This window comes from Hemiscyllium ocellatum, chromosome 6 (assembly GCF_020745735.1).
Source record: "Hemiscyllium ocellatum isolate sHemOce1 chromosome 6, sHemOce1.pat.X.cur, whole genome shotgun sequence".
Classification (NCBI taxonomy): Eukaryota; Metazoa; Chordata; class Chondrichthyes; order Orectolobiformes; family Hemiscylliidae; genus Hemiscyllium; species Hemiscyllium ocellatum.
Window position 1 is genome coordinate 61,849,246 of NC_083406.1, and position 27,167 is coordinate 61,876,412.

General features: G+C 41.6%; 1 protein-coding gene across 2 annotated transcripts in view; it reads left to right on the forward strand.

Annotated features, from left to right (window-relative positions):
* dlg2 (discs, large homolog 2 (Drosophila)) overlaps window positions 1-27,167 on the forward strand; it is an 876,537-nt gene that overhangs the window by 760,336 nt on the left and 89,034 nt on the right. For both annotated transcript variants that reach the window (XM_060825990.1, XM_060825991.1), the window contains exon 15: window positions 12,067-12,243. In XM_060825990.1, the coding sequence (XP_060681973.1) occupies window positions 12,067-12,243 (177 nt within the window). The remainder of the gene's footprint in view (window positions 1-12,066; window positions 12,244-27,167) is intronic.

Here is a 27,167-nt window from a genome sequence, read left to right on the forward strand (position 1 = left end):
CAGACACGGGGAGAATGTGCAAACTCCACACAGTTAGTCGCCTGAGTCGGGAATTGAACCCGGGTCTCCGGCGCTGTGAGGCAGCAGTGCTAACCACTGTGCCACCATGCCGCTAGCTAAGGACTGGTCAGTGACAAGAGTGTTATGTCAGTCAGTAAGGATCTACAGCAAAGGACTTGACTCTCAACTATCCTCTGAAATTTTCTAGTAAGTTGCTCAATTCAAGGGTAATAAGAAATGAATATCAAATACCAGCCTTACCAACAATACCCACAAAATAATATTAAAAAGGCAGCAAGTCATGCACACAAATAGTGATGCAATAGTGACAAAAGATTCCGCTTTGGTAATGTTGACTGAGGGCTAAATATTGGCCAAGGTACCAGGAATAGCTCCCCTGTTCCTAAAAGACATCCAGAAGACAGAACCCCTTACAGTGCAACAATTTTCTAGCAGTAGGATGTCAACATAGATTTTCATTCTCCAGTCTTTGGAGTGAGACCTTACCCGCAACTTTACAGTTTACAGACAAAAGTCTACAACAAAGTCACAGATGCCACCCAAAAAGTGCTTAGATCTGAAATGTGTCAAATTCTATTCATTGGTATCATTTATCCCATTGCCAATTTGTAATTCTGAGGTAGGGGAGCAGGGAGGGGTGGAATTCATCAATAGGGTATTTGCATATTGTTAGCTCAAATCTGGTGATCTCCCCGATTGGAATAAACATCTTAGCCCAGAATTTCAATTTGGATGTGGATGATTTGAGTTCCAGAAGTCTCCTGATTGGCATGATTTTTGGGGCTTGCCAGTGTTTGTGGTGGTGAAGGCACTAAAGGGTGAGGGTACATCTTATGGCAACATTGATTGTGGCACTCATTTAAGACTTTGAAGGGTATTTTATTGAAATATATTCATAAAAGCATATACAACTGTATAAAAAATGGCCAACACCTTAGATGAAATATATGAAAAGGATATAAGGGAAATATCAAAAGACACATGCCCTTTCCCTTCATTACTGCAGTATCAATTGTTGTGTTGGGCTGCTCTTTCTTATTTGTTTAGGTCCATTATTTTCGCTGATGTATAATTATGGACTTGAGTTTGTTCTTCCAAACCCCTTCAACACTCATCTCCATGGATCTGAGGCAGTGGGGCTGTGGCATGCTATAGATGGGGAGAAACGGAAAAGAGTATAATTAATGACTGCAAACACAACTGAAGTCACAATTCCAGGGGATTTGTAGAACTGAGATGAAAGGTTGAAGAGCAGGTAACACTGTATGCAACTGAACTTACCTTTAACAGCACTCCATTTAACAGGCAAAAGTGCAAGTTTGAGTAAAGGAGTTGTGTTCGTATTCATAAAAAGTGTACACATTCTGCCATGAATCGACCTGTTACCAAATATGTTCAAACCTGAGACAATGGCAACTAGAGTCATGACAAAACAGAGTTTGTCTTCAAAAGCAGAACATTTTCTCACTAGCATTCTATAAACTCCAGATCGCCCTGCAGTTGCACTTGTTGGGGAAAAGGGCATGCCTATTTCCTGCTTCAGAAGTTTGAAAATTGTGCAGGTTAAAGAACTATGAATGTACAGAACTACAAACAAGCATACTATATGCTTTGTTACCAGAAGATCACAGAGAAAATAAATCTTTAACATCCCACCTATCATGCTAGAAGTGCTTTAAGAATCGTAACTTGATGCATTGGGAGAATAACTTTTATCTCATCAATGGGACTATACAGGGTGTCAACACAGGCTTTGGCTCTTTACGTGTGCCAGTCAATGGGGGTGAAGGGTCCTCTCGCATCTGCATTGGTCTGTGAAGTGCTAGTCTTGCAAAATTTATGGCTCAGCTGACCTCTAAATGTCCAACAAACAATGTCCAGTTACAAAGAAATATCTATATTCTCTTCCTACTTGGATGCTACACTCAGATCTGAAACAAGAAGTGATATTAGCATGTATTGAGCAAACAAATATGTTCCACTATGTGCAGCTCAGAGTTGCTCCAGGAGGTTGCAATTAGCTTCTGCAGCTGGTTCATTCTCTGCTGGAGGCAACAGATCATACTTCTGACTTCCTGCAGTTCATGGTTTACCTTGACCTTTTGCTTGAGAACTTACTTCACTGCCTCAATCTGTGTAAGCTGTAGTTGCCTTTCTTGCCACTTCAAGTTAACTATTCCTTGATGGGATGGGTGTTCATTTCATTCGTGACTCCCTTCCCAAAACAAGATGACAAGTGGATACCTTATTGCATCCATAGCTTGGTCTCAGCCCCTCGAGCACATCTGGACATTTCTGTCAAGAAAACATCCATTTGGCTCAGTAAGTATCTTTTTCTGAACAAGATCTATTTTGAGCTGTCATATCCTACCAACAAACAGAAATTGGAGGTTACATTTTGGCACTAGTGAGGTATACTTGTGCTACTTATAAACTTTTGTCCCTACATGTTAATATATCACAACAAAACCAAGCAAATAACTCAAGTACCTATCCTGGTCACGCTAGTAACCTCCAGTCTTCACTTAACCTGCATGACTTTGCTTGGGTCAGGGACATTAATAGTGTTGTCTGATTCCATTCTTAGCCCATTCTGCCCTGATTGCTTCTGGAGATTCTGCAGACAGGGACATATGAATTATAATCAATGGTGTTCTGATCGATACACAATTGTAGTGAGTAGAGTGGGTTCTTTTTTGATTATATGTTTTATTGAGCTATGTCTCTTGATTAAACTTAAAATATAAGCCATAAGCATTAATTTAACCTGGAGCAGTGTTTAGTAGAGGAATAGATGAGTGATATGCTCTTCTTGTCAGATGTGGGAGTTTAGGGAGAGTTTATGGGTTACTGAGGATTATATCTGCAATAAATGCCGTTGGTTACGAATCCTATCAGATCGAATGGATCGGTTGGAGAGGCAGTTAGAGGCAATGAGGAATTTACAAGAGCAAGGGGATGTGATGGATGATGGTTATGTGATAAAAGGGGGCAACGTCTCAGATACTGTCACATAGATGGGTTAACTCCAGGAAAGGAAAGAGAGGTAGGCAGTTAGTGCAGGCGTCTTCTGTGGCTATCCCCATTTCAAACAAGTATGCTGTTTTGGAAAATGTAGGGGATGATGGATTCTCAGGGGAACGTATCACAAACAGCCAAGTTTCTGGCTGAGGAGCTGGTTCTAATGTAATGAGAGGTACATCAGGTTCCAAGCGATCAATTGTGTTAGGGGAGGTACAGACAGACGTTTCTGTGGCCAGCAGTGAAAAATCAGAGTGGTGTGTTGTCTCCCTTGTGCCAGGATCAAGGATGTCTCAGAGAGGGTACAGAATGTGTTTTCAAGGGGGAGAGGGGCCAGCAGGAGGTCATTGTACACATTGGAACCAACGACATAAGAAGAGAAAAGGTTGAGATTCTGAAGGGAGATTACAGATAGTTAGGCAGGAATTTATAAAGGAGATCCTCAAGAGTAGTAATATCTGGATTACTCCCAGTGCTACAAGCTAGAGAGGGCAGGAATAGGAGGATAGAGCAGATGAATGCATGACTGAGGAGCTGGTGTACAGAAGAAAGATTCACATTTTTGGATCATTGGAAGCTCTTTTGAGGTAGAAATGACCTGTACAAAAAGGAAGGACTGCACCTAAATTGGAAGGGGACTAATATACTGGCAGAGAAATTTGCTAGAGCTTTTGGGGAGGACTTAAACAAGTAAGGTGGGAGATAGTGAGGAAAGATTTCAATCTGAAAATGGTACAGTTGAGAGCAAAGGTGAGTCATACAGTCAGGGAAGGCAGGAACAAAGCAGAGAACAAGGTAGGACTGATAAATTAAACTCCATTTATTTCAATGCAAGAGGCCTAACTGGGAAGGCAGATGAACTCAGGGCATGGTTAGGAACATGGGATGGGGATATCATAACTATTACAGAAACATAGCTCAGGGATGGACAGAACTGGCAGCTTAATGTTCCAGGATACAAATGCTACAGGAAGGACAGAAAAGGAGGCAAGAGAGGAGGGGGAGTGATGTTTTTGATAAGGGATAGCATGACACCTGTGCTGAAGGAGGATATTCCTGGAAATACATCCAGGGAAGTTATTTGGGTGGAACTGAGAAATAAAAAACGAATGATCACCGTATTGTGTTATAGACCCCATAATTGTGAGAGGGAAATTGAGAAACAAAATTGTAAGGAGATATCAGTTATCTGGAAGAATAATAGGGGAGTTATGGTAAGGGATTTTAACTTTCCAAACATAGACTGGGATTGCCATAGTGTTAAGGGTTTAGATGGAGAGGAATTTGTTAAGTGTGTACAAGACAATTTCCTGATTCAGTATGTGGTTGTACCTACTAGAGAAGATGCAAAACTTGACCTACTCTTGGGAAATAAGGCAGGGCAGGTGACTGAGGTGTCAGTGGGGCAGCACGTTGGGGTCAGAGACCATAATTGTATTAGTTTTAAAATAATGATGTAAAAGGATAGACCAGATCTAAAAGTTGAAATTCTAAATTGGAGGAAGGCCAATTTTTACGGCATTAGGCAAGAACTTTCAAAAGCTGATTGGGTGCAGATGTTCACAGATAAAGGGACGGCTGGAAAATGGGAAGCCTTCAGAAATGAGATAACGAGAGTCCAGAGAAAGAATACTCCTGTTAGGGTGCAAGGAAAGACTGGTAGATATAGGGATGCTGGATGATTAAAGAAATTGAAGGTTTGGTTAAGAAAAAGAAGGAAGCATATGTCAAGTATAGACAGTGAATCCTTAGAGTATAAAGGCAATAGGAGCATTCTTAAGAGAGAAATCAGGAGGGCAAAAAGGGGACATGAGATAGCTTTGGCAAATAGAGTTAAGGACAATCCAAAGGGTTTTTTCAAATACATTAAGGGCAAAAGGGTAACTGGGGAGAGAATTGGGCCCCTCAAAGGTCAGCAAGGCGGCCTTTGTGTGGAGCCGCAGGAGATGGGGCAGATACTAAACGAGAATTTTGCATCAGTATTTACTGTGGAAAAGGGCATGAAAGATATAGAATGTAGGGAAATAGATGGTGATGTCTTGAAAAATGTCCATATTACAGAGGAGGTAATGCTGGATTCTTGAAATGCATAAAAGTGGATAAATCCCCAGGACCTGTTCAAGTGTACTCTAGAACTCTGTGGGAAACTAGGGAAATGATTGCTGGACCTCTTACTGAGATATTTGTATCATCGATAGTCACAGGTGAGGTGCCGGATGACTGGAGGTTGGCTAATGTGGTTCCACTGTTTAAGAAAGGTGGTAAGGACAAGCCAGGGAACTATAGACCAGTGGTAGGCAAGTTTTTGGAGGAAATCCTGAGGGACAGGATGTAGTGGGTTTTACAGTTCTTGCATACATTGGACAAACTAGCAGGAAATGTGCCACCACGATAGATGAACACCAACTGGCCACCAAAAATGATGAACCACTATCACTAGTTTCAAGACATACAAACAAAGAAAGGCGCCACTTTGACTGGCACAACGCATATATCCTAGGACAGACGAAACAAAGATTCGCACAAGAATTCTCAGAGGCATGACATTCTAACCAGAACTCCATTAATAAACACATCGCTTTAGATCCCATCTACCTTCCCTTGAAAAGAAGAAAAAAAAAGAACTGGATATGACATCATCCACCTTAAGAAACCAAGACCTATAAATATACAGGTGGTACATCCCCACCAGCGCTTCAACAGAGACTCTCACTGATGATATTACCTAATATGGTGATGAAACCATCTGAAAACAAACCTTCAAGCTCAGCCAGCAAACTTACATACTTAACATGCTGATTTCCTAATGCTGAAATGAGGCTGAATGATTTGTAGTGATTTGCTTTATTCCATTTTGCAAATAGTGTACAATATTTTGAACCCTCCACTTCTTTTGGTATGATTCATGGTATCAAATTATTATATATAATGTTTAATCTGTCAGCATTGTGATGTATAGACCTGGTGAGTTTCTGACTTTTAGACAGATTATGCCTTGTAATTATTTTCTTTTCATGTATACATGATTCATGCCTTCTGCAGTGGTTCAAGAAGGCAGCTCACTACCAACTTCTCAAGGGCAACTAGGGACAGGCAATAATTGAAGACCAACTATCAATGTTCTTGTTCCATGAGTGAATAAAAAATGTTCTGATGTAGTATTTCTGCAAATCTTCTTTAAACTTCACAGTAAGTAATACAGATTAGTTTTTAATGGAAAATGGGTAAAATGAGAAGAAGGATTAATTTAAAATTTCTGCACTGTTTGGTTTTCCTACTGAGTATTAGTAGCGTGGTCAATAAGTGCTGCAGTAAGGTCCCCAATGTAATAAATTTTGTGCTTATCCCCGTCCATGTGCTTCAGCTGTCACGATGAATATCTTTAAGGTGCAACAACATCAGCAGTTTAAATGGGCAGAATCTTAAAGTCTGAGCAATGTGGGCTATTGTAAGATGTGTGGCAGAATTAGGACACAAGTTCAGTGAAGCACATCTCAATTTCAAGATCATCTCATCCCATCTTTTGTCATTTTCATGAGCAGCATGGTGAGACTCTTACCGGGTAGTGCAAATTGCCAATTGGCAGCAATTATTACTTGGATTAGAGTGTTGCTGGAAAAGCACAGCAGTTCAGGCAGCATCCAAGGAGCAGGAAAATCGACATTTCAGGCAAAAGCCCTTCATCAGGAATAGAGGCAGAGTGCCTGCAGGGTGGAAAGATAAGTGAGAGGAGGGTGGGGGTGGGGAGGGGGAGAAAGTGGCATAGAGTACAATGGGTTTCCTGATGAAGGGCTTATGCTCGAAACGTTGAATTCTCTATTCCTGAGATGCTGCCTGGCCTGCTGTGCTTTGACCAGCAACACATTTGCAGTAGAGTACAATGGGGGAATGGGGGTGGGGATGGAGGTGATAGGTCAGAGAGGAAGGTGGGGGAGGGTAGCAAAGAATATAATGGATGAATGGGGGTGGGGATGAAGGTGATAGGTCAGAGAGGAGGGTGGAGTGGATAGGTGGAAAGGAAAATAGGCAGTAGGACAAGTCATGAGGACAGTGCTGAGCTGCAAGTTTGGAATTGGGGTGAGGTGGGGGAAGGGGAAATGAGGAAACTGGTCAAGTCCACATTGCCCTGGGGTTGAAGTGTTCCGAGGTGGAAGATGAGGCGTTCTTCCTCCAGGCATCGGGTGGTGAGGGAGCGGCGGTGAATGAGGCCCAGGACCTCCATGTCCTCGGCTGAGTGGGAGGGGGAGTTGAAATATTAGGCCACAGGACAGTGTGGTTGATTGGTACAGGTGTCCCGGAGATGTTCCCTAAAGCACTCTGCTAGGTGGTGTCCAGTCTCCCCAGTGTAGAGGAGACCGCATCGGGAGCAACAGATACAATAAATGATATTGGTGGATGTGCAGGTAAAACTTTAGATGTGGAAGGCTCCTTTGGGGCCTTGGATGGAGGTGAGGGAGGAGGTGTGGGCACAGGTTTTGCAATTCCTGCGGTGGCAGGGGAAGGTGCCAGGATGGGAGGGTGGATTGTTGGGGGGGTGGGGGGGGGAACCTGACCAGGTAGTCACGGAGGAAATCATCTTTGCGGAAGGCGGAAAGGGGTGGGTAGAGAAATATATCCCTGGTGGTGGGGTCCGTTTGGAGGTGGCGGAAATGTCGTTGGATGATTTGGTTTATGCAAAGGTCGGTAGAGTGGAAGGTGAGCACCAGGGGGGGTTCTGTCCTTGTTACAGTTGGAGGGGTGGGGTCTGAGGATGTGGACGAGATGCGTTGGTGGGCATCTTTAACCACGTGGGAAGGGAAATTGTGATCTCTAAGGAAAAAGGCCATCTGGTGTGTTCTGTGGTGGAACTGGTCCTCCTGGCAGCAGATACAGCGGAGGTGGAGGAATTGGGAATATGAAATGGAATTTTTGCAGGAGGTAGAGTGGGAAGAGGTGTAATCCAGGTAGATGTGGGAGTCGGTGGGTTTGTAAAAAATGTCAGTGTCAAGTCGGTCATCATTAATGGAGATGGAGAGGTCCAGGAAGGGGAAGGAGGTGTCAGAGATGGTCCAGGTAAATTTAAGGTCAGGGTGGAATGTGTTGGTGAAGTTGATGAATTGCTCAACCTCCTCGTGGGAGCACGAGGTGGCGCCAATGCAGTCATCAGTGTAGCAGAGGAAGAGGTGGGGAGTGGTGCCTGTGTAACTATGAAAGATGGACTGTTCTACGTAGCTCACAAAGAGACAGGCATAGCCGGCGCAAATACAGATGCTCATTGTTACCCCTTTGGTCTGAAAGAAGTGGGAGGATTTGGAGGAGATGCTGTTGAGAGTGAGGACCAGTTCCGTCAATCGAATGAGTGTGTTTGCGGAGCGGTACTGGTTGGGTTGGCAGGAGAGGAATAAACGGAGGGCTTGGAGGCTTTCGCCATGGCAGATGGATGTATATAGGGACTGGATGTCTGTGGTGAAGATGAGGCATGGCAGCCTACATCGGGGAGACAGGTCACCAACTCGCAGAGTGTTTCAGGGAATATCTCTGGAACACACACACCGAACAAACCCATTGCCCTGTGGCCAACCACTTCAACTCCCCCTCTCACTCCCCAACGACATGCAAGTCCTGGATGTCCTCCACACCTGACCATTGGAGGAAGAATGCCTCACTTTCCGCTTGGGACCCTTCAACCACACAACATCAACATCAACTTCACCAGTTTCCAAATCTCCCCTCCCCCCACCTTATCCCAGATCCAGCCCTCCAACTTGGCACCACCCTCTTGACCTATCCAAACTGTTCATCTTCCTTCCCACGTATTCCCTCCACCTTCCCCACCGACCAATCACAATTATCCCCTACCTGCATCCACCTATCACCTTCCCAGCTACCTTGTCCCCAACACCACCCCCCCTCCTATTTACCTCCCAGCTCCCTCCCCCCACCCTCAATATTTCTGATGAAGGGCTTATGCCTGCCTGATGTGCGTTTCCAGCATCGCACTTTTTAGCATAAATGTATACATAACGGATGTAAGTGAAGTAACGTATGAAGGAGGAGGCTGCATATGCAACTGGTCACTATAGATTAGATTTTATTGTCATATCGAGCGCGGGAGTACAGTGAAAAATGTACATTCTTTGGCACCGTCTTAGAATACAATGGTTAGAATTATAAACAAGAGCCAAACTTAAAGGAACAGAAACAGAAGGAAAAGAAAATGTCTAGATTACCCTCACTGCTGCATTTCCATGGGTCTTGTGCTGGGCTCACTGACGCTGCCTTTGACCCTCTGTGATCCATTTCCCTGGCACAGCCAGCTTGACAGCAGAGAATGTTGAAGGAGCTAGGAAGGCTAAAGTGCCAGAATGTATACACATTACTACCCTTGCTCCCACATGGCATAATTCGAGCTCGTTGTATACTACCAATAGTTACAGCTTGATACTGCCCAGATAGTGATGCCAAAGGGCACAACTCATCTAGGCCAGACACAGAGACTTAGGCAATCAGAGGAACAGTGAAAAACAAACAGATAAAGCTATTTCCATTACTCTCATGTGTGGTTCCTCCACTGCCATAGTGTACCTTCCTAGTCTTCTTCCTGCTACTGTGCCTCACTACACTACCTAGTTGTGCTGATGTGGTGGAGAGAGAACCTGCTTCATTGTGAAACCCATTGGACCTGGCAGTTTGGCAGGGGGAACCTTTGGAAGTTTGGGTTTGGGCAGGCCAAATATTCCAAGGGTCAGAGGGGTGTGGAGATGGAGGGCCAGTCAACCTCCTCAATGTCCTGAATGAAAAAGGGTCTGTGAGTGGCTCCTCCTTTTACTGTGTACGTTCTGCCATTGCCCTGTCTTTTCATGAGGACAGACCACTTGGACTGGGATTGAGACTCTCCACCCCAATCTCGCCTTGCCTTCAGTCCTGGAGCGATGGAATATAGGCTGTCCAGAAATTCCTGAGAGTGATGGCCCTGTCAATGTAAGATTGTAAGAACTAGGTGCAGGAGTAGGCAATTCACCCCCTCAAACCTGCTCCGCTATTTAATATGATCATGGCTGATCTCATTTTGGCCTCAACTTGGTTCTCCTGATTCTTTCCATAATGATCACTAATTAAAAATTAATCTCTACTCTCCTTAAATCTGTTCAGTGTCCTGATGTCTGCTATACTCTGGGTTGAACAAGTGCCTGTTGTCAGCACTCCTTCAAAAGCTAGTGGCCTGAGGCATTTGTCCCTCATCTGTCTGCACAACATTTGGTGTGAAGTTCCTCATCAACCTCCCATTTTTTCAATCACCAGTGCCATCAATATTTCTGTATCAGAGCTAGTGTGGTGTCCATCAGCCAACCTTGGACGCTTTCATTCACAGAGGTTAAGGACATGACCGCTGCAAGAAACGTGGGGCTTTATGCAGATATACCTGGGATACTGGCTGCACCACTGAGATATAAGACACAGAATGTCTTGTGACTATTGGTTGCAAGTGGTGCCCTCACGTATGACACTGACAGCATAGTTAATGTCAGTATATTAGTGCAATTAAGTCGAAGTTTCAGTATATGTAGTACTTACTCAGTTGCCAGAATGTGAGTGTCTCTGCATCTTCACAGGACCGATCTGAGCACTCTCTTGAAAAGGAAATTATCCTCCTCTTATGCAGATTCGGGATGTGGATAATGAAAACATACACTAGTAGATTGGAAAAGTTCATCAACCTTCATGTGGTACTGCAACTAGTCCTCTGCACCCTGGAGATAGCACTGACCCAGGTTACAATCTCCATCTAGGCTGGCATTGTGTAATGTCCTGGTGGAGGAGCTTCCTGTGCTGCTCCACCAGGTCCCTGCCAGAGAACTGGGGTGCCAAATTTCCCTCTTGGCCAACTCTACTGAGTACCCAATAACAAATAGGACAGCTGCCAGATTCCAAACCTCTTTGAGGTGCACAGCAGGCTTTCAAAGATGGCACTGATGCAAGTGATGCTGGTCTTAATGCAGGACTTGATACTTCCAATTGGGATGGTAACAACAATTAAAGAGGTGAATTGGGTAAGACATGGTGAGAGAACTTGTGGCATGAATCATACCACCAAATCATCACCTAGCCAAATAAGTTTCAGCCCATAATCTATTCAAAACTATAATTTTGGTAATTTAAGCTAGTCTAAACCATAAGCAAAGTAATTCCTACATATTGAACTCAAAAAAACTAGCATTAATGTTTTTAAGATTGAGAACTAGTTTCGATGCAACCGCGTTTGCCTTTAAAATTAATCTCCACAGTTCAATTTATTTTCCCTTTATGGCTGTTTCTTTTGTGTCAACTAGATATGCTGGTTTGACAATTGACAAAATGTTAGATTTCATCATTAGAGAAATGGCAGAGCTGTTCTGTCATTTGCTTTAAGGAAATTACATCTGGGCATGGGGTAGCAAGCGGAAGATACATTTCCTCTAAACCTTTCGTGCCCAGAAACACAATCATCCATTCAAATGAATAACTCCTCATAAAATAAGACAAGTGCATCTATTATGAAATGAGTATGTGCTCTGAGGATGTGGGGCACCTATCATTATACATTAGATTAGATTAGACTTACAGTGTGGAAACAGGCCCTTCGGCCCAACAAGTCCACACCGACCCGCCGAAGCGCAACCCACCCATACCCCTACATTTACCCCTTACCTAACACTACGGGCAATTTATCTTGGCCAATTCACCTGACCCGCACATCTTTGGACTGTGGGAGGAAACCGGAGCACCCGGAGGAAACCCACGCAGACACGGGGAGAACGTGCAAACTCCACACAGTCAGTCGCCTGAGTCGGGAATTGAACCCGGGTCTACAGGCGCTGTGAGGCAGCAGTGCTAACCACTGTGCCACCGTGCCGCCCACATTTTTAAGTAGCAAAAATAAAAAAAAATAGAAAACACAATCAGGATATTTTGAATTTAAGTAATAAAGTGTTTAAAGCAATAACAAATATCTTGTTGTCTAGCAAGAAATGTAAAACTTAAGAGCCTTTGCAATATGTTTTTCAGAGCTCTATTTGACTATGACAAAGCCAAGGACAGTGGTCTTCCAAGTCAAGGTCTCAGCTTCAAATATGGAGATATTTTACATGTTATCAACGCCTCTGATGATGAATGGTGGCAAGCACGAATGGTTACACCTGAAGGAGACAGTGAAGAGATGGGTGTTATACCAAGCAAAAGAAGGTTCAAAATTCTAGAATTTTATCTCATATTCTCTGTACAATTGCATTTGGAAAAGTTTATGTTCTCATGATAAACATTCCATCCTTCAATTTTCCATAGTCGGTTTCTGAAATCTACATTTATGGTGGGAGCAATACAATATATCCATATAAATAAAGATGCACAATGCATCTAGTTTATCAAATCTCTTTGCAACCTATACTATATTTCTATGTTCACTGTTTTCATTTAAATACAGGCTGAGACACCCAATAACAATCTGTAATATGTTAAGTGGGGGTGGGAGGAAGGAAGCAACAAATGCACTTCACAATCCTTTTGTTAGCACAACTTGGTATGGTCTACCAATTTGATTTGATTCGACAACATATTGCTGCAACAATATCCCACAACTGTGCATTTGATAATTCGAAATGACTCCATTAAGCCTGCTTTGCAGTGTTCAGTTTCACATACTTCTGCTGAAAGCAAAATAAAATTAATGGTTGTGTTAATTAATTTATGTAATACTTTAAATGGTGGTAACTGCTCCACTTGTCACGTTTTAAAATTAAATCCTGGGTTTTAACTGCGACTAGGATTTCCTTTAGTAGGTAAAATGCTATGGTCTCTCTCCTGATGTGTTTGTAGGGTGGAAAGGAACTTAATTAGGATAATGCCATTGACAGACTTCTTTCCCTACCACTAATTGAAGTCCTTTCTCTTTGTACAGTTGTGTTAAGGGATCATGCCATATTAATACCCCAGTTATAGAGTCATTGGGCTGTACAGCATGGATTCTGACCTTTTGGTTCAACTCATCCATGCTGACCAGATATCCTAAATTAATCTAGTCCCATTTGCCAGGATTTGGCCCATATCCCTCTAAACCCTTCCTGTTCATATCCCCATGCAGGTTCCTTTCATAATGTCATAGAGGATCCTTCTCATAAGGATCTGAAACACCTTTTCCAGCCCTGATCAGACAAAAAAAGCTGTATACTTGTCTGTCTACAGTTTTTCTAAGCAATCTTCCAACAGAAGATTCTTCAGAGTGGTTTCAAATTCCTGGTCAATTCCTAGAGTATTTGTTGGAAATTCTGAGTGATCAGTACAGCACCCTTTGTATATCTGACCTAGCAGGTCAAGCAGCATCTGTGGAGTGAGAAATAGATTTCATGAGGAGGGGTTAAGCTTGCACTTAGAAGAGGGCCACACCTACTTTGAGGGCCAGTTGATCCTCATGAAGGCAGTATTCATCTCTATTTGTGACTCCTCGGAAGATGGCCAGACTTCAGAATCCCTCAGCATGTACACACAAAGGCAAGAGTGCAGCAGATGTGACTCAGCTAAAAGAGACCTTATCTGCAAGTTATTGGTGGACCATAAATGTGTGAAAATATTCTCTCCCTGACATGAAAAAATGCAGGAACCCAAAGGACATGGGAGGAACTAAAAGGCAGAATTCTTGTTACATTGTGTTTCAAAGGTGGTGGTCACCTAGGCATGGGACTCTGACCAAGACTCTGTATACCTTAACTGACCGCAGGTGGAAAAATGGGCTGGACTGTCAGAAATAGAAACCACTGAAGCCGTGGAGTGGCAGCATGCACATGAACTTAGGAACCCTACACATCAGAAAACTTAGAAGAAAAGGCCACCAGAGGGAAGAAGATACAATCCTCAGCAAAGAATTGACCAGAATGGGAAAAGTATCCAGACATAATGGAAAGCTTGTGTCAAAGGAGTCTAGGACTTTCCAGGGAGCAGGTTGCAGATGTCTGTGCCTTCATTCATAAGGGGTTCACACCTTGCTCATCGATCCACTGTGCCAATAACAGTCAAGGTCATTGTGTCCTAGAATATCCTCACTGTGGATCCTTCAGGGCTTAGCCGCAAATCTTTGTAGCATCTAACACTCAGCTGGACACCATTGCATCACTCTGATAATAAGTGTCCTCTTCACCAAGCTTGGAGACCAGAATAGAATCATAAATAATGGGGCATCACAGGTTCAGAGAGAACTGATTTTGCCACCATCACTGGATTCTCCCAATCCAGCAAATGATTATCCAAACTCCTGTTACCATCAAGCATCCAATGACATTTTAGAAATGCTTACTACTCCTTGAATATGCATATAGTTTACGACCATAACAACACCTTCCTTCATACATGCAAAGATCTACCAGGTTGTTACCATTATATTTTCATTCCTTGCCAGTCAAATCTTCTATAGCTACCTCACCTATTTTAGGGAACAGTATCTATGCTTTTGAAGATTGTCTTCTCACCCCTGCATGAGAGTGGCACAAAGAAAGGTGCAGAATATTACAATAAGAGCTATCTACTCACATGATTCTTCATTAAGTTTCTTCATCATCAAGCTCTTAAAGATGTCTACAAAACTCCGGTAGTGCTTTGCAACACAAACCTGCCAGACTGTTTTGAATGGACATGATCTGTCACACTATGACTCAATGACACCAAGTGATCTTTGAAGATGCTGATACAGTGGAAGAACTGATTTCATTAGGGAAAGAGACAAATCGAACCATTTAAGAAGATAAGCAGACAATGCAAAGAAAGAAGCTTCCTCTGCACAAAGTGAGCCAACTGACCTTAAGCTGCTATGAATGTGATTGAAGAGACATCTCCTGGGATTGCTTTGCCTACCTACCTGCAGGATAGCCCTTATCACCAGGCTATGCTCCACAGATTCTCCCTAGAAGCTGGGTTTGGTGAGGGTGCCTTGAGAAATGCAGCATCCTTATCTTCAAGCACACCCTTCACCCTTAGTTGAACATCAGCTAGTTTGAGGATCGCTGCTGCTGGGCCACAGCTAACATTCTCTCCAGCCACCTTTGGCCACATGTGCAAATAACCTGTGTAGCCTACAAAGCGTTTCATGTAATACATGAACATGGTGACTCACTTTTTGAACACACTGGACCAAACTACATGAAAAATGATGCCTTCTTTGCGTAATAGTTTGCTGCTTCTGCATGCTGTCCAGATTAGATTACTTACAGTGTGGAAACAGGTCCTTTGGCCCAACAAGTCCACAACGACCTGCCGAAGCACAACCTACCCAGACCCATTCCCCTACATTTACCCAACACTACAGGCAATTTAGCATGGCCAATTCACCTAACCTGCACATTTTTGGACTGTGGGAGGAAACCCACGCAGACTGTGCAAACTCCACATAGTCAGTCGCCTGAGGTGGGAATTGAACCCGGGTCTCTGGAGCTGTGAGGCAGCAGTGCTAACTACTGTGTCACCATGCCACCCCTGAGGTACTGCGTCCTTGAGTCTAACCTCTGATTCATTTCAGTTGGTCATAAACTCAAAATTCTAAGACATGATTGAGCTCAACTACTGCAAGAACTCCTTTATTCACAAAACATTAGCCCTCACAGATTCAGGACAGATCATATCTCCTGCTGTTGCTGCTGGTCCAAGTATTGACCACAAACTGAATGCTTAGGGCCTTTCTTCATTGTCCAGCTAAGCATCACTCTGACAATCACTCCCACTCTGAGAGGTCTCCCTAAAAAAGACACTGCCTTCTCTGTCTCTGTCACACCTTCTTGCATGTTAGCCCTGTGCTTGTCAAGTACTGACATTTCTAATCAATTTGAAGCATTCACAGAGGTGAAAGAATCTGTGCTAGTCAGATGTGTTGTTGCTTGCTCAGAGATTTGCTCATTCTTCACTTGTCAGCGGAATGACTGTGGGGAAAGGAGTCTTGAAATGCCATAACAAGTTTTATGAGTCACAAAGAGAATTTGTGAGGGCTAGAATTTTTGAGACTCTAAAGCTTGTACTTTAATGAAGCCTTTCATAACACAAAGTGCTCATCATGCTTTCTGATGATGTGTCACATGAATCTCCAATCTCCTTGTCCCAAAATAGCCAGTTGCATCTGAAATGACAGTTTTGCCATCTCCAACTTCCACCAACTGAGACACCCTTACAATGTCTGCTGCTGCCTCCATTGATGCCCTGAGAGATATCAGGAGAAGAGTCACTCCAGTGGTTTTAACCATTTTCTAGACATTGGGCATTCATTTCTCCAGCAAATGCAAATGAGATAAATAATGCATTGCAATTCAGCTTGAAGAAAAACACTTTCTCCACTTGGTTTGAGGAAGCATGTTTCCTGCCTCCTGAAGCATTATGCCTCACAGCTACCTCGACTAAGTGTGTCCTGGGCACACACTTCTCCAAAGATGAAGAGTAGCATATATTCAGCAGCTGAGAGTCGTATTAGGTCTTTAACCAAGGGTCTATTCTTTCTTTGGAGATTTCACTTACCTTTGCAGATGACAAATTTTCCTCAAAACTGTCTCATCACTGAATCCACATTTGTTGAACCAATCTGGTGTTACTGACAATAATTTCCAATCAAATCTTCTTAATTAGTTTGGTGGTGATTTTCTCTCCTTCTGGAATGTAATGCCCCACATCTCCCTTATAACATTCATGTGTATTTAACATTACTCAGTTCTTTACTCCAATGAAATGATGTGAAGTTAGCTGTGCTGAAAGAGTTGCTCATTTGGGTGCTTCACATTTTCAAAATTTCCAAATGAAGTTGTTAGGAAAAACCATTTAATTGAGAACCGTAGGGTAGAATTCTATGAGCTGCTCATAAGTGGGAAAGGTGGCAAATAGACCTATAAATTAGAGTAGTATAAGATGGGCAATGTGTCTGCTGCTAGCTTTCCCACCCTCACCAAATTTTTACAGGCAGTGTAGTAGACACTGGGAGAGCCACCTATTCTGTCACACAATTTAGCCACTTAAATGGGCAACTAATGTTAATTAAAGGGCGTGATCTTGCAACTACTCTGATTTAATGGGTGGCGAGAGAGTCCTGCATTAAACATGCAGCTCCTATGGTCTGCTGTCCAATGAAAGATGAGGCAAGGCATGTTGGTGCCTCCCTCCTGTGTTCCACATTGCCATTTAGAGCCAACCTCTCAATTTTGCCTCACCCTTCTGCCTCCCCCCATCTCAGCCCCGCCCATCATGCTATCATCCTGTTCCAATCAACAGAACCTACCAAGCTGGCTCCTGGGAAGTCCCAGAGTATCCTGAGTTCCAGGTTATCCATGGTTACTCTTCCTCCCTGGCTTGCACTAGCACTGCCCATTGTTTGTGGTGATGCTGCTGGTAGTAATAACTGTTGACATTTGATTTGCCAGCAGATCTAGCTGGCAAGATGTGCTCCTGTAGGTAGATAGAAGTTATACTAATTAAAGATTTTCACCAAAAAATTAAAGCAGGGCAAACGTGCCAAACAGAGTTGTGTTCACACCCAACATTTTTGCTGGAACGTTGGGAGCGTTCCTTTAGTGAACAAACTACCACATATAAAGACACCACCCTCAAAATAGTAGGTGTCTTCAATTACATTATTTTACTGTCATTTCCATTGTTTATGCATGACAGCAAGAGAGATGAGAGAAAGCAAAATTCTGCACTCCATCATTCATGTATAGTATTTGGAAGCAAACAGAGCAAGCAAGATGAAAGCTTAAATCAATGCATGTTAGAAAAGTTTTGTTGGCCCATTAAAACAGGGAATTTTCTCAGTTGTATTGCAAACAAATGGAGCAAGGAAAGGCTGTTGAACAATTTTTTGTTAATTGTCTTTCACACATTTGCCAGAAGTTTGAGAAGAGTTCTGAGGTGCAGCCTTTTTATTCTGCTGTCTCAGGGTTCAGCCCATCACAATTCCCATCTTACATCTGCTAGCTTTGCAAAAGGCATGTCCCTAAGTTTATCAAGGGCCCAATCCCAGCAATATTGTATCCCAAAGGTGGTGGCTTCAATATCTGGAATTGAGTCTGCCTCCCATTTTGTGTTGCTCACTAGAAAATCCAATTCTTTGTGTTCAATTTCTTCTATGTCTCTTGTCACTTTTATTGATGGAAAGGTCAGCTTTGTTCATTTTGTGACTTTTTCCTAACTGAATCAAGTTAATTCTATGAAACTCCATTAGGAGCTGCCTTTTTTATCAATTAAATATTTAGAATTGCTGTTGGTAGAAATTTCCCTAATGCATCAATGTTCTTATCTAGATAAATTGCCAGAGCTGTATATGGATTCACCAATGAATTATTAAAGATTTAAATAATTTGACTTGACTTATAATCAGATGCACTTGATGTGCTTTCAGGACTGGATTACCTTTCAAATAGCTTTACACTGATTGTACACATACCAATGAATAGTCAGCAATTGTACTAATACCATTTGTCAAAGAACGATCAACTGTTTACATCCAACTTCATTGGTGCCCGAAATGGCAAGTGAATCCAGCAATGCACAGTGACAGCAAACTGAAACAGCAAAGCTCGAAGGACATTCATAATTGCCCCTAAGCCTTATCATAATAGATTAAAAGATTTATTGGTAGATAGGCAATTTTAAAGAAATTGTATATTTTCTGAAAATTAAATACTAACAAAAATATCAAATAGGATAAGTAACAGAGCCATGTCTTTCAAGGAAAGTTGAACACTATTATATCAAAGAAGTTCCCAATAGAAGTTGTAAGCCTGACAATCGGGAGAACTTAAAAATGTGTTGCTGGAAAAGCGCAGCAGGTCAGGCAGCATCAAAGGAGAAGGAGAATCGACATTTCGGGCATAAGCCCTTCTTCAGGAATCGGGAGAACTTACAAATCAGCAAAGGAAGATAAATAAATCGAGAAAGAGAATATCAAATCATAGAATCCCTACAGTGTAGAAAACGGCCATTCGGCCCATTTAGTACACACCGGCCCTCCAAAAAGCATCCCACCCATATCTACACCTCAAACTTGCATTTCCCATGGTTAATCCACCTACCCTGCACATCCCTGGATGCTATGGGCAATTAACATGGCCAATCCATCTTTGAACTCTGGAAGGAAACCTGAGCACCTGGAAGAAACCCATCCAGACAAGGGGAAAATGCAAAACTGCACACAGAAAGTTGCTCAAGAGTGGAATCGAACCCAGGTCCCTGGCACTGTGAGGCAACAGTGCAAACCACTGAGCTGGTGAATATGAATGTAAAATAGCAAGAAACATAAAGATGGATTGTGAAAGCTTATATTATTATATAAAATGAAAAGATTATCAATGACAAACATGGATCCAATACATGCAGAAAAAGGAGAATTTATAACAGGAAGTAGAAAATGGCAGAAAAGCTAAATAAATGCTTTTCTTGTGTGAACAAAGACATAATCTCCCTTAAATAATTAACTTCCAAGGATCTTGTGAGAGTCTGGGACTGAAAGAAATTCGCACCATGAAAAAAGAGTATTGGAGAAATTAATGGGGTGGAAATTTGCCAAATCCCTAGGACCTGATGGCCTTCACCCAAGAATGTTAACAAAGATGGTTATCATGATAATTGTTAGATTGATGATCACCTTAATTTTGTAATGGTACCTGCCGATTAGATATTATGAAGGGGAAATCATGTTTGATAAACCTGTTTGAAGGTTTGAAGATATTTCTAGTAGAATCAAAGAGTGGGAGCCAGTAGACATGGTGAATTTAGATTTTTGGATGGCAAAAATACCCATACCCCAACATAACTTTGAAAAATACCCCACCTAAGACGTTGGTAAACAAAATTATTGTGCATGGAATTGGGGTTAATATACTAGCATACTGAGGATTGTCTAACAGAAAAAAGCAAAGGGTAATTGAGTCGTTTTCAGACTGGCAGGCTGTGACTAGTGAGCTGTGGTACAATGATGAGTACTTGTGCTCCAGCTATTCATAATCTATATTAATGTTTTGGATGTGAAGAACAATTGTATTATTTCAAAGTTTGCACAGTTTAGAACTTACTGGAAAAATTTGTGGTGAGGAAGACAGAAAGATGCCTCGGTGGGATCTAAACATCTGACTCAATGGGCAAGGACATGGCAAATGGTATAAAGTGTTGAAAAGTGAGGTTATCCACTTTGGTAGGAAAGATTGAAATGTATTGATGTTCAAAGAGACATAAGTAATCTTGTTCATAAGTTGCTGAAATCTAGCTGTGGGCTGTAGAACTAGGGGACATCGTATTTGAATAAAAGGCAAGCCATTTCAATTGAGATGACGAGGAATTTCAGATGTTTAGAATTCTTTACCCCAGAATGAAATTCATGAAATTACAGTAATTCAGTCATTATGTACAAGGCAGTGTTTAATTAATTCTCAGTTATTAATGACGTAAAGAGATATAGAGGGAGCTTGCAAATATGGTATTGAGGTAGATTATCTGCCATGTCCTAGAATGGCAGAGCAGGTTCAAGGGATTGAATGGTCTACTTCTACATCTATGTTCCTAATGCAGGTTAGTGGTCCAAAATTGCTGAAGCTCAGGTGCATTTTAAAAGAAGCAGAAGAAGGATGGTGGAAGGAAGGTATATCAACAATGGCCTCTAATTGTTTTGTGAAGCCACAATGAACAATCCTGTTTTCCAATTCTGCAAATACCAAACTCCTACGAGTTTAAAGGCCACTTTTTCCCTAGACTTCTGGGATCTTTTTAAGGACAACAAAATGTTCAACTACTCAAAGTGAATGCAATCAGTTATTTCATTCAAGCGGACATCAGATCAGATGCAGATGCTAATTTGAAGTTAGACCCCATTGTATTTAAAATTACAGATATCAAAGAAATCATGGAAAATTTAATACAATGTCATTTGGTCCATTGTCCAAGCCAGTCAACGAAAACCGTTTAGCCTAACCATATCTTCTTGAGCTTTGTTTTTAGCCTTGAAGATCACAGCTCTACAAGTAGCCATCCACGTACTTTTTAAGTGTGGTGAGAGTTTCTGCCTCCACTGCCCTTTCAGGAAATGTGCTCTAGGTCTCTACATGGAAAATTACTTTCTCGTCTTTCTGTGAATTATTCTACCATTTTTTAATCCCTCTGTTAATGTTGTCCTTAATTACCCTATCTCAACTCATCATAATTTTGTACATCTCAGGCATCTCTTAGTCACCTCTGTTCCAAGAAAAACAATCCCAGGCTACTCAAAGATAAAATTTTCCAGTCCTGGCAGCATCCTATATCTCCTCTGCACCTTTTACGGTACAGTCACATATTTCCAGTTAGAAATGAAGAGAGTATTCAAGCTATAGCCTAACTAGTATTGTATACAGCTCTAGCCTAACATCACTTATTTTTTTTTGCCTCAGCTAATAAGTAAAAGTATGATGTATGATTTCTTAGCCATCGTATTGACATGCCCAGCTTTAAAGACCTTTGAGGGTCTATGGGCACACCCCTCAGTATCTACCACTTATTGTGTATTTGTTGCCTTTTGGCACAGCCAAAAAATCATTACCTCGCATCTTTCCAGATTGACTTCAATTTCTTGTTTCCAGCCAACTGATCAGAACATCTATATCTTCATGTAGTCTAAAGTTTTCCTCTTTACCATCAAACACACGACCAGTTTTTGTATCTTCTTTATCATGCCCTCCTCCATTTGAATCTAAGTTAATAGTATATGTTATTCAAAGTAAAGGAACAATAATAGGGATCTTTGGAACTACACTGGTTCGGATTACCTGTTCCAATATACATGTCAAACAACACTCTTGGGTACCAATTAATAAGACAACTTCTAATCCATTTTACCACTCTCCTATGGGCCAAAGCCTTTTATGTATTTGGACAAATCTATCGTTTTGTCAATATGAGATTTTGTCAATAGCCTTGTTCAGATGCACATGGGCCACATCCACAACTCTGCCCTCATCAAGTTTATTTGTCATCATCTCAATAAATACATTCAAGTTAGTCAGATATGACATTTCCTTAACAAAGGTTTACGCTATATCTCATAATTCTTTCCAGTAAATCTATGGTTAAGATAACCAGACGATACTGAGAGATTAGTCCTTCCTCCCATTATAAACTATGATCCAACCTTTAGCAGGCTTTCAATCCACTGGCACTACTCCTGTAGCCAGGAAGGACTGAAACATGATGGTCAAAACCTCAATAATTTTCTCACTTATTTCTTTTAACAATCTCGTATATAGTGTATTGATTTTTTACATATTGTTCTGTATTTTTAACTTATTTTCTACAAGACTACTGAACACCACTTATGTTTATTTTACTTTGGATACTTGTGGCGATCAAGAGAAGAGTTCAAAATTATCAGCCTGCACTTATTTTAAAACCAAGTTCCAAAAATAAACAGTGTGACTACTTAACCCACTGAGCCATCCATTGTCCTATTAGATAGCTAGTAATTATTTTAATTTGCAGAGAACCTAATTAATAATGCCCAATTTCCAAGTAATGGATCTTATTATAGGTGCATCATGGTACTAAACCTCACAAGAATGTTAGGGTCTCATTCCTAAACTTCTAATGTACAGTTGTAGGTACAAAGAAACATATAGAACAGTAAGAGAACCCAAAGTTAAACACCATGTTATTATCTGTTTCATCCCTTGGTTTTTTTAAAAAATCAATCTCTAACCTAGTTCTTTCTTGAATGAGTTCACATATTTTGGGCTTATTCCAATTTAGTGCACCTGTCTATCAATCTTTCCTTTCTTGTAAAAATCCATCTCCTTGGTTGTGACATCTGGTTTATTTGTGTTCTTAGAATGTTAAATATTAAGTATCCTTTTCAGCTGATAATTCCAGAAGACCTTAAAACCGTATGAAAGAGAAACAGGATTAGGCTGTCACAAAGCTAGTCCCTTTTTTTCTAAAAGCTGTTCCTTGGCTCAAGGAGACTCTGTCCTTGAGTTTTTTTAGAGGGGTAAGAAACTGGGCCAGGCTGCGACCAGTCTGGCCTGGTACAGAGATGAAAAGGATTTTGAGAGGCCTTTTGTTTGTATGTAAACAGATGAGACTTCAGGCCAAAGTGGCCATGTTTTAGACATAACCTGTATAAAGAAAGGGGAGTGGTCAACTCTCCAGCTGAGCTGAGCAGTTTTTAGTTCAGTCTTGAACTGCTTGGAAGTTAAACAGTGAGCTGTGTGGGAACTCACTCTCTATTTCTCTCTCTCTTTTCTGCCCTTCAACTTCAACCTGTAGGCATGTTTTCCATTTATACTGGGTTTTAAAGGGAATTTGCTTATTGCAACTGTTGTGTATGTTCAGAACAGCATAATTAAGCCTTGTTTGGATAGACTGAGCTCTGTAGGGGGTTCTCTATTCTGTTCTTTGTGTTTCATTGTGTAATTTTGTGAATTTCTTTTTGTCTGTTTTAAAATCCTGTAGTCAACCTAGCTAACTTATTCCAGGTAATTTTCACTGTACACTTACTGAAACAAATTGCAAAGGTATGTTCTGGGCTGTCTGTTTAAGAGTGTTTTGCGTTATCTGGCCTAGTCCATAACAGATTGGGAGCTCTTTGTGGGATTTTAAACAGCGAGTGGTAGGTGTTAATGTCTTTATTGCGGGTGTTGGTTTGGTTGGGTAAACAAAGCTTGGGTTAGAAATGGCTCTTTCAGTCACCAAAAGCTTTCTCGATGTGGATGCGGTGACTTTGGAAGTTTTGAAAAACTTGAATAACTTGAAGAAGACCAAGTTGCAAGCATTAGCAGAGAAACTGGAATTGGAACTGCCTGCTTCTGTGAGGAAAAGAAAGATAATTATAGCTTGATAAGATAATTAATAAAAAGAAAGATAATTAAACTTGCTGAAGAAATCTTCAGAATCTATAAAGATGGCAAGAATTTGATTGCAAATGAAGCAGCTTGAGTTAGAGGCAAGAGATAAGGAAAGGGCAGCAGAAATGAAACAGTTTGAGTTATGATTAAAAGTAGAAGAGAGGGAAAAAGAGAGAGCAGAGAAAGAAAAAGAGAGAGGTTTTGAACTTCAAAAACTGACATTAAAAAGGAAAGTCAGCTTCAAAGGCTGAAGGTAGGCTTAAGAGGAAGAGAGTGATGATGAGCAAGCACCTGGTAGTCAGAAGCCTGATGAGAAACTGTTTAAGTATGTTCAAGCATTGCCTAAATTTGATACGAAGGATGTGGAAGCCTTTTTCATCTCATTTGAAAAGATGGCGAAAGAAATACAGAGGCCATTGGCAATATGGGTCTTGTTGATCCAAACGAAACTTTTGGTAGGGCTAGTGAGGTATTCACATCACTATCAGTAGAGGTATCTGGGGAGTATGAGGAGGTGAAAAAAGCTATTTTAAGCACATATGAGCTTGTACTAGCAGCCTATAGACAACATTTCAGGAATCTAACAAGGGACCCTGATCAAACCTCTATTGACTTGGAAAGGATCAAACAAAGTCATTTTGAGAGATGGATAAGGGCTTTAAATATCGAACAAACCTATGATGCCCTTAGAGAGGTAATTGTTTTGGAAGAATTCAAAAACTTCACTGCTTGAAGTAGTGCGAACTCATGTGGAAAAGTAGCGAGTTAAAACAGCAAGGTTAGCAGCTGAAGTGGCTGATGATTATGAGCTAATGCACAAAACTTAGTTTGGCTTCCAGAATCAATTTCAGTCCATGAGGGATAGAAATTGGGGCAAAGAGAAATCCTCACATGGAAAGGGAAAGGTAGATCTTGGTGAAGATATAAGGATAACTTACCACAGGGTAAAAATGAAACCCTTGAGGGGGGCAAAGAAGTTAAAAAGCCCCTGTGTTTTCATTGTATCTATCTCTTAGCCTTAAATATTCACAAGGACTCTGCTGCCATAGCTTTCTATGGTAAGGAGTTCCAAAGACTTGCGACCATCTGAGAGAAGAAATTCCACCTCATCTCAGTCTTAAATGAGTGCCTCTTAATTCTGAGATTATGCCCTCTGAACTTAGACTTCCCCATGAGGGGATACATCCTCTCAGCATTTATCCAATCAAGCTCCTTTAAAAATCCTACATGTTTCAATGAGATCACCTCTTATTCTTTAAAATTCCAATGAGTAGTGTCCCAAACAGGGTTCATAAGACAATCACTCCATACAGGGAATCATCTCGAGTGAGCTTTCTCTGAACTGCCTCCAATTGGAACAATATACTTTCTTAAATAAACTGCTCATAGTACTCAGTCCTTTAGCCTCACTTTAAGCCTTAAGCACCTACTCTCTAGTAGACAGTATCTTCTATTCTCTGTTATGCAAGTAAAATAACAATGGCAAGCAGACTTCCCCACTGGAAATGGTGGAAAGTCAGAAAGCATATACAACTCTAAGCTCCTCTTGTACATTTCCTAGCTTAACATGTCAGAATCAAAAGTCTATGCTCTTTGCTGAAAAATACGCTATAGCACAAGACTGTCCTTTAATGAAAGTCCTGGACTTTACCCTTGGAAAGTTTATTTTGTAGGGCCCTACTTAGTACACTTGCTTTCACCATGCATTTTACCTGCTGGGACTGTCAGGGCGTGCACTGAGCAGAATTTCCACTTTGGTTTTAGATTTAACAAGTATGGCCAGAAAAAAAGTCACCCATCTATTTCTCTCCTTACTTCTCATGCATTACAGAATCCATGGGAGATGGAGACACAGAGATCTTTGTTCTTCTCCACATTTTTGATTTCTTCCACTCACATCTTGCCACAGTTCTGAACTGTCTTTGCTCAATCTGCATTTCTACTCTGGAATATTTTTCTTCATTTTATCTGAAGTGATGATAATTACACAGGCCGGAAGAAATCACTGCAGACAAAAGAAGAATGTGCACGCACTACACAGACAGTTGCCAGAGGGTAGGCTTGAACCTAGATCCCTGGCCCTGTGATACAGCACTGATAAACACTGAGCCAACATTCTGCCGAAAGTGAGGACGCTTTGTCTTCAACTTTTAAAAATTTGCATTAACAAATAGCTACACTGTCTGGGCACCACTGTGGGAGCAGAGGGACTTCTCCACAAGGCAACCTGTGACTGTTCCTTTATCCAGGTAGATAACAACCACCTCTCAGCTTATATGGAACATTTGACCTTAATAAGGATTTAACATTGTATTGGCCACTGTCCATTTGCTAATGGGAAGCCCTGCTGCCCTTTCTTTGTATAAGACTATAAGACATAGAAAGTAGGGAAAGGAATAGGCCATTAACTCTTTCAAGCTAGTTCCACCATTTCATATGATCATTGCTGACCCTCTATCTTGGAGCAAATTACTTCAGTTGCTGGAATCTGTACTAAAAACAAAAAAATGCTGGAGATCACAACACATCAGGCAGCATTCATGGAGAGAGAAAGCTAATGTTTCAAGTCTAAATGACTCTTTATCAGAGCCGATATGAAGTCTGAAGGGAGAAGCATTTATGCAATAGTTGGGGGGGGGGGGGGGGGGGGTGGGAACGGACGAGGGGGAGCTGTGGAGTGCTGGGAGAGAAATGATGTTGATAGTTCAGATCAAGTAATTGGAGTGTGAGAATAACAGAACAATAGTGTGTCTAACTGCCAGACTGGAAAGACAGACAGTCCCACTGAGGTGGGGGGGAGCAGAGAAAGAATGCAGTGACAGATGATATAACATGTAAAGCTAAAAGAAAGGAAAGGGATGGGAGCAGGTTCGCAATTTGGAGACATTGAACTCAATATTAAGTCCAGAAGGCTGTAAAGTGTCTAGTCTGAAGATGAGATGTTGTTCCTCCAGTTTACACTGTGATTCCCACTGGAGCACTGCAGCATGCCAAGGATAGACATGTGGACATGTGAACAGGGCACTGTTAAAATGACCAGCTGAGAGAAGGTTGGGGTCCTGCTTGCGCATAGACAGGAGGTGTTTCCCAAAGCAGTCACCCAGCTTGTGTTTGGTTTCTCCAGTGTAAAGCAGGCTTGATTGATGCAGCAAATAGAATACATAGGATTGATCCTCTATCTCGATAGCATATTCCCGCTTTCTTCCGTAACCCATGATGCCTTTAAAATTTAAAAATGTATCTACTTCTCTCAAAAATATTCAGTGACTTGGCATTTACAGCCTTCTGTGG